General features: G+C 40.9%; 1 protein-coding gene across 3 annotated transcripts in view; it reads left to right on the top strand.

The window, feature by feature from the left end:
• Positions 1–350: 350 nt before the first annotated feature.
• Sel1l (SEL1L adaptor subunit of SYVN1 ubiquitin ligase) overlaps positions 351–14,319 on the top strand; it is a 47,785-nt gene continuing 33,816 nt past the window's right edge. For 2 of the 3 annotated variants that reach the window (XM_070028435.1, XM_070028444.1), the window contains exons 1-3: positions 351–520; positions 6,099–6,136; positions 7,347–7,575. In XM_070028435.1, the coding sequence (XP_069884536.1) occupies positions 451–520; positions 6,099–6,136; positions 7,347–7,575 (337 nt within the window). In that variant the 5' untranslated portion in view covers positions 351–450. The remainder of the gene's footprint in view (positions 521–6,098; positions 6,137–7,346; positions 7,576–14,319) is intronic. The other variant, XM_070028428.1, reaches the window with a different exon arrangement.

Consider the following 14,319-nt stretch of genomic DNA (forward strand, 5'->3'; position numbering starts at 1 on the left):
GTAAAGCTTGCCCTACGATGGACTACGTTTCCCAAGAGCACAGGCACAATGACTCTCATGAAGGGCCTTATGGGAGTTGTAGTCTTGAGCGAGCCTTTTTCTTTTTTCTAGCCTCTGACTCGCTGATTTGGGTGCTACCAATTAGCTGGGGCCATGTCAGTGAGGCCGTGGTCCAATCAGAAAACCGAGTATCAGAGTCCAGCGCACTAATTGGCTAATAAGTGAACTTGAGGCGGGACAAACAGGTGGGCGGACAACTACGACAATTGGGCAAGGTGTTCTCAGCGGCAGGCAGGGATTGGTTGGGCGCCGGGTATGGGAGGTCAGGGAAGGGGCGGAGGCAGGAAACAAGAGCAGGAAGAGCGGTGGCGAGGCGGCGGCGGCGGCGGAGTCGGTGGTTGCAGAGGCGAGACTACGGCTCCCGGGGGTGGCGGCGGCCGCGTGAGCAGGATGCGGGTCCGGGTCGGACTGACGCTGCTGCTCTGTACGGTTCTCCTGGGCGCGGCCTCGGCGTCCTCCGGTCAGTATCCACTTCTGGGGCCGAAGGCCCCGAGCCGCCGCCCCCCCCCCACCCCCGGCCTCCATCCCTGGACGCGGCCCTGGGGGGCTCCCGAGCCTGGACTCCGTTCTGTCCGGTTCCAGCCTGCCTGTCACTTGCGCTTTCCTTGCGGGGGCGGGGGGTGAGAGGTCAGTTAGCCTGGGCTGCAGTGGGGGTGTTTCGGGACTGGAGATGAAGGAGCGGACGGGCGGTTACCCTAACTGCCCGAACCTCTCTCCCACGGAGGAAACTTTGCACGGCTCCTCCCGAGTCGCCTGGGTGGGGATGAGCCCCGTGGCTGCCCGAGACCCACGTGTGACACGTCAAGCCCCGATGAGGCCGCCCGAGCCTCCGGCAGGCGGTGTCCTGCTTAGAGGCTGCAGCCCCACATGTGGGCTGTGTCGTTGACACGCTTCCCTGGAGCTGTCACTTGGGACAGAGCCGGGTCCTGAGAAGACAGGGTGATGGCAGTGGCCTGATAGCTTTGCATAACACCTGCTTAGTCTTTTTTAAAAGGGAGGAAAAATGAGGGGAGGGGGGAAACTTGAAGTCCTCTAATCATCTCCTCTCTCCCAACCCCTTGCTGAGAAAGTGTGACCTCTGTCACCGTGTTTCTACGTTGGCCCCATGGGTTTTGGTAGTTTTATGATTTTTTTTTCCTTTTAGAAAGATTTGCGAGTTCTAAAATAAATAGCAAATAATTTCACCTTTTTATATGCAGGTATCAAAATGTGTATGCTTTTGAATTGACTTCCCAATTCGTCAGTGTGTATTTTTTTTCTGAAAATAATTTCCTTTCATGTTTTCCCACCTGTCCTACATCAGAAAACTTAGGGTTTGAGAGCTTAAAAAAGTCTTTGTATTCTAAGAGTTGGTACAGAAACAGTACAAATAAAGCTTTGGAATTTTCAGCAGTTTCAGTCAACAAGACAGCTGTTCTGTGGCTTTAAATTTTTTTCAGAACAGACAGAGTATAAATGTTAACTTTTTTTTTTCCAACAGAAATTTACCCAGATGGTTATTTGAATCCCCAAATTATCTGTCCTAGTTGTAAACCAAAGGCATACGTCATTCTGCCTCTAAAATAAAAGACCTAAACCAAAATTCTGCCCAAGATATGGTTTGAGACAGCATTTCAGAACTAACAAGCATATGCTAATTCCTGGCAACATTACTCTTAATGTCCATTCCTCTCTCTTGTGGTGATGGATTGTGCTCATGTCCAAAACTTTGAAGCACATAACTCCTGAAGCATTTGCAACCATTATTTGGTCAAATGAGATATGAAATGAAGCCATGGAGTTTAATTAATGGGTGAAATGTCTGATAAAACTAGGAACCATCTGCAACAGAAGTTCTCTTGAAGGTTGTTAAAAATTCATTTACAGGTCTAGAATATGCCCCAGTTCTGTACATAAACAAACTCTGTACCCAGGATCTGTCCATAAACAAGCTCTGTATGTGACTCGTCACACTACAGTTTGAAATTTATAATAAAGAACATGATAGGTATTCCTCCAAATTCAATTTGCAGAATACAAGCATACATCTTCCTTAGACTATTTCATATACATTGAACCATGTGTAAGTGAAGAGGATATTTAGAGGTCAACAGTTGGCTATACTAAAAGACTGACTACTGAACTGTTATATCTTGTGGTTGTATTGATGTAAGGAGAGGACTGAGTGTAAGAAATGTCTGCTCAGGCTGGGAAGGTGGCTGAGTGGTAGAGTGCTTGCCTAGCATGCATGAGGCCCTGGGTTCGATTCCAGCACCACATAAGCAGGAAAAAAAAGCCAGAAGTGGTACTGTGGCTCAAGTGGTAGAGTGCTAGCCTTGAGTTGAAGAGCTGAGGGACAGTGCCCAGGCTCAGAGTTCAGGCCCCACGACCGGACCAAAAAAAAAGAAAAGAAAAGAAAAGAAATACCAACTCTAATTTCTGTGGTCAATGTAAAAACAAATTCCACATTATCAGATTCAGCCAATCCAACATAAAATTGCATTTTGTACTAGTGAACATATACAGACTTTATTCTAATGAGTACAATATATCTAGTACTTACATATCATTTATGTTGTCTTAGTTGTTATAAGTAATGATGTAGGTTATTTGCAAATCCTATGGATTTCAGTGTCTTGGAGTGGGGAGGGTTGGATTGTAAGTCCTAGAAACAGACATCCACGTATACTCAGAGACAGCTGTGCAGTGCTCACATAAAGTTCAACTATCACAAAATATGTGTGATAGAAAGTTTTAGAACTTAAAGGATTGATTTTTTTCACTGGTCTTTTTACTCATGAGAGTGCTTATTTATACAGAAATCCAGCCTCATTTATAGTTCAGCTTTGCTCCCATAAAAGTGAGGTTTTTCCATTTGCAGTTTTGGGTTTAAATGTTAATGGTCCCTAGCATGGATTGCATTTATAACCAGGTAGTATAAACATATACTACCTGATCCTATCACTTGTAGCAGCAATTAAGTAATATTTTGTTTTAGAGATGTTAAAAAATGATACTTGTATTAGAAATGTCTTCCCTGTGGACAGATGCATTTAAAAGACATTAAAAGGGTATTTCTTCTTTGTTTCCTCCAGATAATAGTGAAAATATAATCCTTTTTTTTGGAGATACTTTCTTTCTTTTTTATTTTTATAGTCTTTAATCACATCCTTTGCCAGATATTTCAAGTAGTAGTTATATTATGACCATAAAGTTGACACAGAACTTTTTAAATTGCAGAAGATGTTTCTTTTTCCTGTTTTAGTTGTCCCTCATAATGTCATTGTGAATCATCAGGACGTAGAGTATTACCTGCTTTCAACATTGAGAAAATCTAGTCTGAACATGCTTTGGATAGTGAACTATGTGTGCCCACATTAGTATGTGATGAAGCCCGGCCTCAATCTTAGTTTTCCAAACTTTAGATTTGATGTCATTTAAAATTAGGAGTTTTCACAGAGCCTAAGTAAAGTGGCAGGGCAGAAGACAGGCTGTCTGATCTCTTCTTACCAAACTCTATTTTTTTTGGGGGGGGGGGCTCTGGTTGTGGGGCCTGAACTCTGGGCCTGGGTGCTGTTCCTCAGCTCTTCAGCTCAAGGTTATCGCTCTACCACTTGAGCCACAGCGCCACTTCTGGCTTTTTTTTTTTTCCGCTTATGTGGTGCTGAGGAATTGAACCCAGGGCCTCAGGCATGCAAGGCAAACACTCTACCACTGAGCCACCTTCCCAGCCCCTCTCACCAAACTCTTTAGTCTTTCTGTATTTGAAGGAGGATCAGGGATTTACAGTGCAGGTAACAAAATGAATCACTTTTCCTTGAAAACTATCCCTAATACTTTGCAGTTTTATGAACTAATACAGTTGAAAAAATAGATCTTTTTAATAAAGCAGTTTAGAGTATTGAGTGTTGAATATGACACTGATAAGAAAACCCTGTATTGAATCCTTTTGTTGCTTGATACCACGTTCTAATAAAAGCAAGACTATTTTTCTTTCTTTATAACTTCAGTGTCCTTAAATCTTACCTGCTTACTCTATATCAGAAGTACTTAGGTCTAGAAGCAACTTTTTTTAAAGTATTATGTGAATATCAGCTTTAAAAAGGAAATAAGTTTTTTCTTTGAGACTACCATCTGGAATAGGCTTTCTCAGCGTGGCAGCTAAGAAAGAAATCTCTTATTTACCAGTAATCTTAGTACATAATCCTCGTTTGTAAAGAGAGAGGTAGAGAAAGAGTAGGAAGCATGATGCAATTCTCATGAAATAACCCTGTTGTTACAAGTCATTTCTCTTGGAGTCCAAAGGAATATTTCACTTGTCTGAGAGCTTATGGTGTTTAAAACATGTATTGTTTAATTTATGTGTAAATATTTATCTTGTTATGCTATTACCTACTGTGTGACCTGATATGATGAGTTTTTGCATTTAGCAGTAAGTGATTTAAAGTTCCAGATTATCTAGAGTTTCAGTATTTGAGGATATTTATCATAAACATTTGCACACTTAATTACTGTGCTTGATGTTTTAATTGGTTGATATTTGTGATTACATTTACAAGTATAACTTTGGTTATACTTTGGGGATGAATTTATTTTTCCTTTGTGCAAAGATTTGCTGAAGAGTGGGATTTGAACCATCTGTTAGAACCTGAGCATTGGATGTCTTGGGAAGAAGTTATCAGGGAGGGTGGTTACTAATTAATTGACATCTCCACTGAAAGGTTATAGACACTGTGGAAACAATACATGCCCTCCACTTACCTCCCATCTGTCAAAATTAAACATTTTGAAGGTAATCTAAAAGTGAGGGAATGTGAACAGTAGCTTTTAATTTAAATTTTCCTTGAAATGACAGCATCTTCATATATGGCAAAAAACTTTTCTGGTAGACTTGGTTTTTCTCAAGTGTTCAAAATAAATACTGTGAAGTAAAGTTGAATATTTTATGTATGCATTGACTGTTCTTAAAGTTAGCTTGTTTTTGAAAACAAAATGCTGAAACATCTTTGTTATAGTTATATGACACATAATATTTAGGATATAACCATCTGAGTAAAGATGATACGAAATTATCCAGTAAGTTTTTTTAATCACATAGTCTTACATCATTTTATGGTTAATTTGTTAATGTAGTTTATAGAGGAGGCAGTACCAAAATTGTTTTTGTATGAAGTCAGACAGATAATAAGGAAATTTAGACATCATCTAACAGTTTTACTTCTTTAAATTGGTAATGAACACAAAGATCAAACATTTTCTTTTGGCTGTTGAGCTTGTTGGCTGTGTTTATTTAAGAACAGGAAAAAAGAATAATAACTAGCCAGAATAGTGGGAGTAGCTAGCAAACATGGCAAGAATAAAATGAGGAAAATTAGGCAATCTGACAAACCACGGGAATTTGCAAGGAAGGTGGAATTAGAGCTAGTTCTTTTAATAGAGCTAATGCATACTGGCTATGTCTTTTTTTTTTTTAATATTTTATTTTATTTGAGAACATACTGTACAGAGGGGCTACAATTACATGGGCAGGATAATGCCTACATTTCTTACCAAGCATTGCAGCCTCCTCCTTTGTGGCTATGTCTTTAGTAAAGTAAAACACAAATCCTAAATATTCTATCCAAATATATTTTCAGTAACTGTTGAAAATATTATTGGTTCTCATCCATAGTAGTATTCGTAAACAATAAAATGCCCATTAACACTAAAATAAGCTCATGTGAGTCCAGATCCCGGGCAGTGGAACAAAGTAGGTGGATGCCTAGGGGTGTGTGTATATGTGTAAGTGTAAGTGTGTACGTAGAAGAATTAGATAGAATCTGAAGAGGAGACTTTTCTTTTCAGAGGGAGTATTGGTTTTCATATCTGGGGAAAGACAAAGTAGAACAGACGTATTTTTCCTTTCACTTAACCTTTTGGGAACAGTCATCAAATGCAATAGTTTTTAAATAATGTGTTTTTCCAATGATTATTTGTTGTATTTACCAGATACTTTAAAAAATATGATTTGTAATTCCCAACAAATAATATTACTAAATTGTCTTAAAATTTCTTCACAGATGACGATGGCAGCCAGGATGAACCCTTAGATTCGAAGGTGTGTACAAACTTCACCATCACCAGTCTTTGCTGCCCAGTTGAAAAGTAGGCAGTTTCCAACTTCACACCTGTAATCCCAGCTACTCAGGAGGCTGGATCTGATTGTCAGTTCAAAGCTGCTACAGCAGACTTATCCAAAAGACTCACCTCCAGTCACCTATTAAATAACCAGAAGGAAAGGTGTGGCTTAAGTAGTTAGGTGCCTACCTTGAGCAAAAAAGTCAAGAGAATGTGGGAGGTTCTGAGTTCAAGCCCTAGAACGAGGGCTTCTGGCTTAAAGAAAATAACCTGCAATGAGAAAATAGTAAATATTTCCCTTAATAGTATTGGCTCTTAAATAAGTGTCATTTCAACTTGAAAATGCCTCTCCCCAATCCCAGTTGTATATATGTATTGTCTTAAGGCAATAAAGTTTCTGTTGCCTAGGAGAGATTTGGTTTTGCTCCCATATTTGGGGAATTTTCTTTCTTTGTCTTTTTATACATAGGTCCTAGGGCTTGAACTCAAGGTCTAGGCACTGTCCCTGAGCTTTGTTGCTCAAGGCTAGTGCTCTACCACTTTGAGCCACAGCTCTACTTTCAGTTTTCTGAAAAACCTCATGGACTTTCCTGCCTGGGCTGGCTTTGAACTGTGGTCCTCAGATCTCAGCTTCCTGAGTAGCTAGGATTCAGGCATATAATGTGCCTCATGGGCTTTTCTGCCCAGGCTGGTTTCAGACTTCAGTCCTCAGATCTCAGCCCCCTAAACTGCTAGGTTTACTAGATGGGATGAGCCACCAGTAATTTTTCCACCATTTGTTTTCCCTTATATACATTTTACCTTAAATGTAAGGAGCAATGGTTATAACAGATTCTTACCTAAGGAGACCAACTTGATTATGAGCTCTGATCTCCAGATTAAAGGGAATATAGATTAAAAAGAGGAAGCTATAATACAGTTATCAGAGGAGAAATATAAGGTAGGATGGGAGCCAACTTTGGAGATTAAAGAAGGTTTCCTGGGGAAAGTAACAGCTAAGTTGAAATTTTAGAAAGTAAGAATTAGGCAGGTGATGATGCACTGTAAAAACCAGCCAAAGCCAGAGCTGAGCCAGTGTGGCACTTTTAAGGGGCTAAAGGAAACATCTATAGACTAGTGAAAGGAATGCTAGGTTTGAATAGAGGGAATCTCTGGACGGTTGGTTACTAAGAATGCTTCTGTATTATCAGGATTCTCTGCCATCAGATGAGTCAGTAAAGGACCACCCCACAGCAGGCAGAGTTATCGCTGGTCAGATATTTCTTGATTCAGAAGAGTCAGAATTAGAATCCTCTGTTCAAGAAGAGGAAGACAACCTCAAGAGCCAAGAGGGAGAAAGTGTTGCTGAAGAAATCAGCTTTCTAGAATCTCCAAATCCAGACAAGGATAATGAAGAGGCAAAGAAAGTGCAGAAGCCAGGTATTCTTGACTTTTCGTTCTGTTGTGTTCTGAAAATTTGAAACTAATGAGTGTAGAAGAGCACTGAAGATGATTGATCATACTATTAACCACATTCAACATTTAGACTGCAATTTTAAAGGATTTTTGATAATGGGCTATATCAATTATATACTTACGTTTCATATAAATTTCTAAGAAATTTAAAAAAATAACTTGTTCAAGTGATACACAAAATGAAGTACAGTTAGAATTTTTACTAAACTACCCTATCCCTTATCCTAGGTAATTTGATTCTAGGTATTTACTCCAGTCTAATTGAAGCTATCATAAACATGTTAACTGTAATCGTCTTGTAACTTTCACCCACTCTGTCGTAGCTTAGCATGCTCCCTTCTTAGGCAATTCTAGGCCCATTTAGTAAAGGCAGTAAATAATTGGCCTCCACCCCTCTTTACCTTGAGATGGCATTCCTTTGGAGCAGCTACAATGATATAAGGCAGCAGGATCCCCTTAGAATGACGTTCAGGCTGGGCAGCTGCAAGGCCCCTTATCTGCTACTTGGGTAGCAGCCATAAATCATAGCCCAACATGATGAAGCCCCTGGTCCACACATCCACACCAGGGTCTCCACCTCCTAAACCTCATAGATTATATAGGTCACCTCAGACAATAGCCGGCAGGCACTTCTCTCTTATGAGAAGGGGTCTTGCTAGTCCCTTTGCTGGCAGTAAACCTTTCCTTTGTTCTTTGTGCCTGGATTTCTGGGTGGTTTTCTGGCAAAATCTAATAAACTCAGCCAGGTGCTGGTGGCTCACACCTGTAATCCTAGATACTCAGGAGGCTGAGATCCGAGGATCATGATTCAGAGCCGGCCCTGGCAAGGTAAGTCTATGAGACTCTTATCTCCAATTAACCACCAGAAAACCAGAAGTTGTGCTGTGGCTTAGGTGGTAGCGCACTCACCTTGAGCTGAAGAGCTCAGGAACAGTGTCCAGGCCAAGAGTTCAAGCCCCATGACCTCCCCCCCCTCAAAAAAACGTCTAATAAACTCTAACAATGCTTCTTTTAAATTTAAAGTTTTGATCTTTCTCACTACAGAGTATTCTAAATGTCTTTCCTTTTTAAAATTATTAACATTTCCACTCTATCCTGCCACCATTCTGTCATTTAATTTGTTATTTTAAAGATCACCTCTGTAGCTACTTATTATTTTATTTTTAACACCTGTCAGGAATCAATCCAGATTTAAACTTTAAAAAATTCAGATTCTTTTTTTTTTTAGGACAAATGTTTCTTACCTATGAATAGAAAAACCATTTTTAGGGCTGGGAAGGTGGCTCAGCGGTAGAGCACTTGCCTTGCATGCCTGAGGCCCTGGGTTCAATTCCTCAGCACCACATAAGCAAAAAAAAAAAAAAAAAAAAAAAACCATTTTTAGGGCTGGGAAGGTGGCTCAGTGGTAGAGTGCTTGCCTTGCATGCCTGAGGCCCTGGGTTCGATTCCTCAGCACCACATAAGCAAAAAGAAAAAAGCCAAAAGTGGCACTGTGGCTCAAGTGGTAGAGTGCTAGCCTTGAGCTGAAGAGCTGAGGGACAGCGCCCAGGCCCAGAGTTCAGGCCCCACGACCAGACCCCAAAAAAAAAAGAAAAAACATTTTTAAGCAAAAATCTTTTAATCCTTTCAATTAGAAATAACAGCTAATGTCACACGTAAAACGTTCTTACAGGCTTATACATTTTATAAACAAACTATGTTAGATACATTTGTTTGATTTGTTGTAATTTTCAACAATTATTTAGATTCATTTTAATACATGAAAGTGTTTACATACTTAGACATGTTACATACTCATACGTACTTAACATATAACATAAGCTGTATATGCATGGCTTTGTGTGCTGATCTGACTATATTAGGATTGGATTATGTGACAGTTGCTCCTTTTCTCAACTTTTCATTTATGATGTTGCTTTATTTTTTCCAGAACCAAATTTGAGCGTATAACTCCCTTATTTACAACCATTACCTCTCATTTGCCTTTTGAGATGAAGTATACACTCCTTAGCATGATTGACAGTCTTTTGTGTCTGACAAGCCAACAGCTTCAGTTACCTTATCTGTTGTAGCTCTCCCGGAGCATCCTTTTTCAGAGGTCTCCAAGTGTACGTACAGTTTATACCTGGGGCCTTGGTGCAGCTTCTCCCAGATGTTTAAAATGCCTTCCTTACCTCCTTTAGCAAATCTATCAAATTTCTGCTCATCCTTAACTTACATTTCTCCTTTCTGAAGAAGTTACTAACTCACCCAAAGGCAATTAAAGAGCTTCTTGAAGTTTGAGCTTCCTATCTGGCATGCCTACTTTCTCTCCTTTCCTCTAAAAGTCAGTTTTCTGACAGCAGCTGTATTGATCATGTTTTCCTCTCCTCTTCAGAATCCACACTTTTATTTTTCTTCAGTCCTGGTGCTTGAACTCAGGGCCTGGGCACTGTCCCTGAGTTTCTTTTGCTCAAAGTTAGCACTCTACCACTTGAGCCACAGCGCCACTTCTGGCTTTTTCTGTTTATGTGGTACTAAGGAATGGAACCCAGGGCTTTATGCATGCTAGGCAAACACTCTACCACTAAGCGACATTTCCAGCCCAATATCCACACTTCTTACCTTTACTGATAACACCTTACATGATCAGACCTTCCTCTTCTACACGTTCATCTTCTACTACTCCCTTTCACCACATGACTCCTATAATAATCACCTTCCTATGTTTATTGGAAATTTCATACTTAATTCTAACTGTTGGGGGGTTCTCTAGTACCATATCCCCAGATCCACTGATTCACTAGGAAAGCTCAAAGGTTTCAGCATACATTCCCAGCTATAGTTTATTACAGTAGAAGAATACAAAGCAAATCAGCAAAGGAAAGGAAGGGTGCATGGTTTGAAGTTGGGGAATCAGATGCAAATTTTTCAAGGGTCTTCTCCCAAAGTAGTCACGCGGGATGTGCTTTACTTTCCCCACAATAAGTTACAATAATATACAGCAGAGATTTTCTACCAGGAGAGTTCAGTAGAGACCCCAGTACCTGGATTTGTCACTGGGGAGTGGTTAAGGTGGCACCTTCTGCATGACACATACCAAAACTTCAGACTTCCGGAAGGAAAGCAGGTGTTCAACATATACCACTCATCAATTAGGATGGTGAGAATTCACCAGAAATCTAATTTCACAGATTTCTACAATCAAGCAGGACTTTTCAAGAATAAATAGGCCTGCTATGTCAACTCTACATAGCATACCCCTATGATCATTGGCCGAGGCAATGTAAGACCCAGAGGGGATAAGACCAAATTGCTGTATTGGTTTTAGTTTGTCCTTTAGGAGTTATATATAGATATAGATATAAATACAGATATAGATAGATATATATATATATAGATAAATCTTTATATATATCCACTCAAACAAATTTTATTAATCTAATAGGTCTATCTTTCTTCTTAAGTTTCTATATTACCCTTGTTTTACCTGGCCAAAAGCATTAGTTCACTACAGGACAGTGTCCAGTAGGTTGAAGCTGACCTGAAAGCCTTCTAGGTCTAAGGTAGTGCCTAGAAGCAGTTGTCAGGACATCTCCAGCAGGGTATCTGTTAGGCAATACAGTGTTGTATCCCACTATGCGCTACTTGTCCTGGGCTTCCTGGTCTAGCATAAGTAATTCAGTACAGTCCTTGATTTCAGAGGGACTGCCAGTACTCTCCAAATGGCTTTGCTGTCCATGACCCAGACTGTCAACCTCATGAGTTTGAATAGCATCTGGAAATGTTCCCACTGGGAAAGGGGCTTGGTCAATTCGTGCTATTGCTAGTCAGCCTGTCAGGTGTGATTATAAGCATAACAGTGTGAATTCAGTCACTATCTACACCTGGAAAAGCACATGGAGAGTTTCCTAAAGGAAAAGTAGAAGCTTCCAGAAACACATTTGAAAAAGATCATTAATGCCCCTGCTGGATGCCCTCTTGGTTTTCTGGGTACAGGAGCATCAATTTATTTTCCTCAGAGAATTGATGTCATCTTTCTAAAATAACTGCAGTTTTCAACCATTAATACAAGAGGAGCAAAACGTCTTCACAGGCAAAGCATTTTATACAACTTTACCACAAAGGTATGTTCAGAAATTGATTAGAACAAAATCCTAAAATGCTTTCTCACTTATTTTTCCATGCATGTTTATTATTTGGCAGGCTAGAAAAGAGTAGTCTTTTTCTGAGGACAGTTGTACTTTATAATCAGATTTCACGGAGGTATATGGAGCAAGAGAAGGGTGTAGGAGGCTGAACCAGGTTATCAGGCCATTGAACGCAAACACAAGGGTCAATAGCAGTGGGACTTGTTCCAGCAGGAGCCGGATTGACCTGTCCACAGGTTCACAGTCCCTGCTTGTGCTTGCTCCCAACTTGCAGCTTTTGGCAGTCATCACAAGTTCAGAATGCTGTCGGTTACTGGGCAATAAACAGCCAGTCAGCCACTAAATTTCAGACAGTTCTGTCAGAGAACATGCCTTCTACAGGCTAATTAAGCAGTCATATTTTTTTCCCAGCTAAGGGCCCCATAGAGAGATGTCCTAGGGTTACAGAGCTCAAGTTCTGCCCATTGAGCTTGTCCTGCTTTCAATTCAGTAGTTTATACAGAGACAGAAAGCCTACACCAGGTAGTATAAGGAACACCTTCCATTACAAAAGCCATCAGCTACTTGCCCTGAAATTTCCATCCCAGCCCACACACTGCCATCAAAAAGCAAGGAAGTTCTGTCCCAATTAACACATTTCTGGGGCTGGTTTGTTTGTTTGGTTGGTTTTGTAGCTTTTCCTGGTTAGAACAATCCCTTTAGCCTTTATGAAATCGTAAGTATTTATTATTTTATATGTTGCCATGTTTCCAGATCCCCTAGCCATAAAATACAAAGCCACTGAGGATTTCCAGGTTTCTTGTTTGTTTGTTTGCTTGCTTTTGTCTTAAAGCAGTTTACTCAAACCCGTAGTAAGAGCAGTAGGAATTTGCTCTGTTAATGTTAAGGCAGCTGGGGAGGGTCCAGGAATGCCAGAATGGGGTGGCTGAAGGGAGGCAGAGCAGCTAGCAACTTAAGCAACGCTAGCAGCCAGGAATAGATGCTTCTTTTTTTTTTTTTTTTGGCCTGGTTGATTGGAAGTTTTGCTCCTAGGACCTCATATAACTCCCCCACTCACTTCATCCCCTAACACACACATACCTGGAGGGCAGAGAGCTACACACTTTTAATATTTTTAGCCCATCCTGGGGAATTTCGGGACCTTTTCTCCTCCCATTGGAGGACAGAACAAAAACCAAAGGCATTACTTCTCAGGTGCATCACTGTTTTTAGCCACTAGGACCAAAAGCAGTCAGGAGATCCAGCAAGCCAGCTTTGCTGTGGTTGGACCCTTCCTTTCACATCTGAAAGGGAGCTTTTACCTCTCCTTACAGGCAGAAGCTGTCACAGACGGCTCCAAAACCAACTGGACACTAAGGATGTATTGTGCCCTGGACCTTATTCTTGCTCTTTATAGACAATGCTTTCATCATATTGTCATGCGTTAGCTTCATTCTAGCAAATCCACCACTTGTGTCCTGACTGTAAGGAGGTGCCCAAGACCATCCCAAGATGTGATGATTTGCTGGGAAAGACTCACAGGACTTGGCTCTGATTTATTACAGCAGAATACAAAGGTGCATGGGGCAAAGTCTAGAGGAAGCAAGGAAGCAAGGCACAGCTTCCAAGGATCCTGTCCCACCCCACCCCACTCCAACTCTCAGCCAGGTCTTAAGGCCTGGCTCTGGATCCAAGTGATCTTGGCTAAAACTGGGGAGAAAGAAATTCTCAGGTCTTTCTCAGCCTTACCTGCAGCAGTTTTTCAGCTTATAAAAATGAGAAACCAAAAAAAGCCAAGAATCACTTCTTGAGTTTTGGCTTAGATCAAATGAAGCCAGAAAATTTGCATATGTAGATATGAGCTGTGGGTTGAAGGTCTTATCTGAATTGATAGATAAGTCTTTCTCATGGTGCCAGGGCTTTAAGAAGCCAGTTTCATTCTCAGCAGAGTTATTTCCTCTAGGGAGCTGGAATGAAAATTCAGAGCAAATTTTGCCTAGTTCATGGGACCTAGTTAGATTACAGGGTGCACTAAATTTTTCCAGCAGTGTATTGTGACAACCCATATGAAATGCCACCTACCAGGGAAGCTCCTGAGAGACCTAGTGCCTAGGGTTTTGACTGAGGATGCAGACACCTCTGTCTAGGATGTCCCAAAATTGTAAACTGTCACAAGGAAAACAATGAGCACAAACCATATGTTTGAACTTGTGACCTGGGCGCTGTCTCTGAGCTCTTTCACTAAAGGCTAGTGCTCTACCACTTTGAGCCACAGCACCACTTCCAGTTTTCTGGTGGTTCATGGAGATAAGAGTCTCACTGACTTTCCTGTGCAGACTGACTTCAAACTGCAATCCTCAAATCTCAGCCTCGTAAGTAGCTACGATTACAGGGGTGAGCCACCAGTGCCAGGCTCAAACCACATGTTTATACAAACAGTTTAGGCCCAGTGAGGCACTTTTTTCAGTCAGTATGGAAAGAACTCTACTGAAATCTAAACTCCCAGATACCAGCCAGAAGCCTAACAGGTCTTTCAACTGTGTCAACTATTTTCTACATTTTATTTCAGTAAACAGTTGTTGAAAATGAATGAATGGCC

This window comes from Dipodomys merriami, unplaced genomic scaffold (assembly GCF_024711535.1).
Source record: "Dipodomys merriami isolate MVZ:Mamm:240054 unplaced genomic scaffold, mDipMer1.0.p SCAF_1, whole genome shotgun sequence".
Classification (NCBI taxonomy): domain Eukaryota; kingdom Metazoa; phylum Chordata; class Mammalia; order Rodentia; family Heteromyidae; genus Dipodomys; species Dipodomys merriami.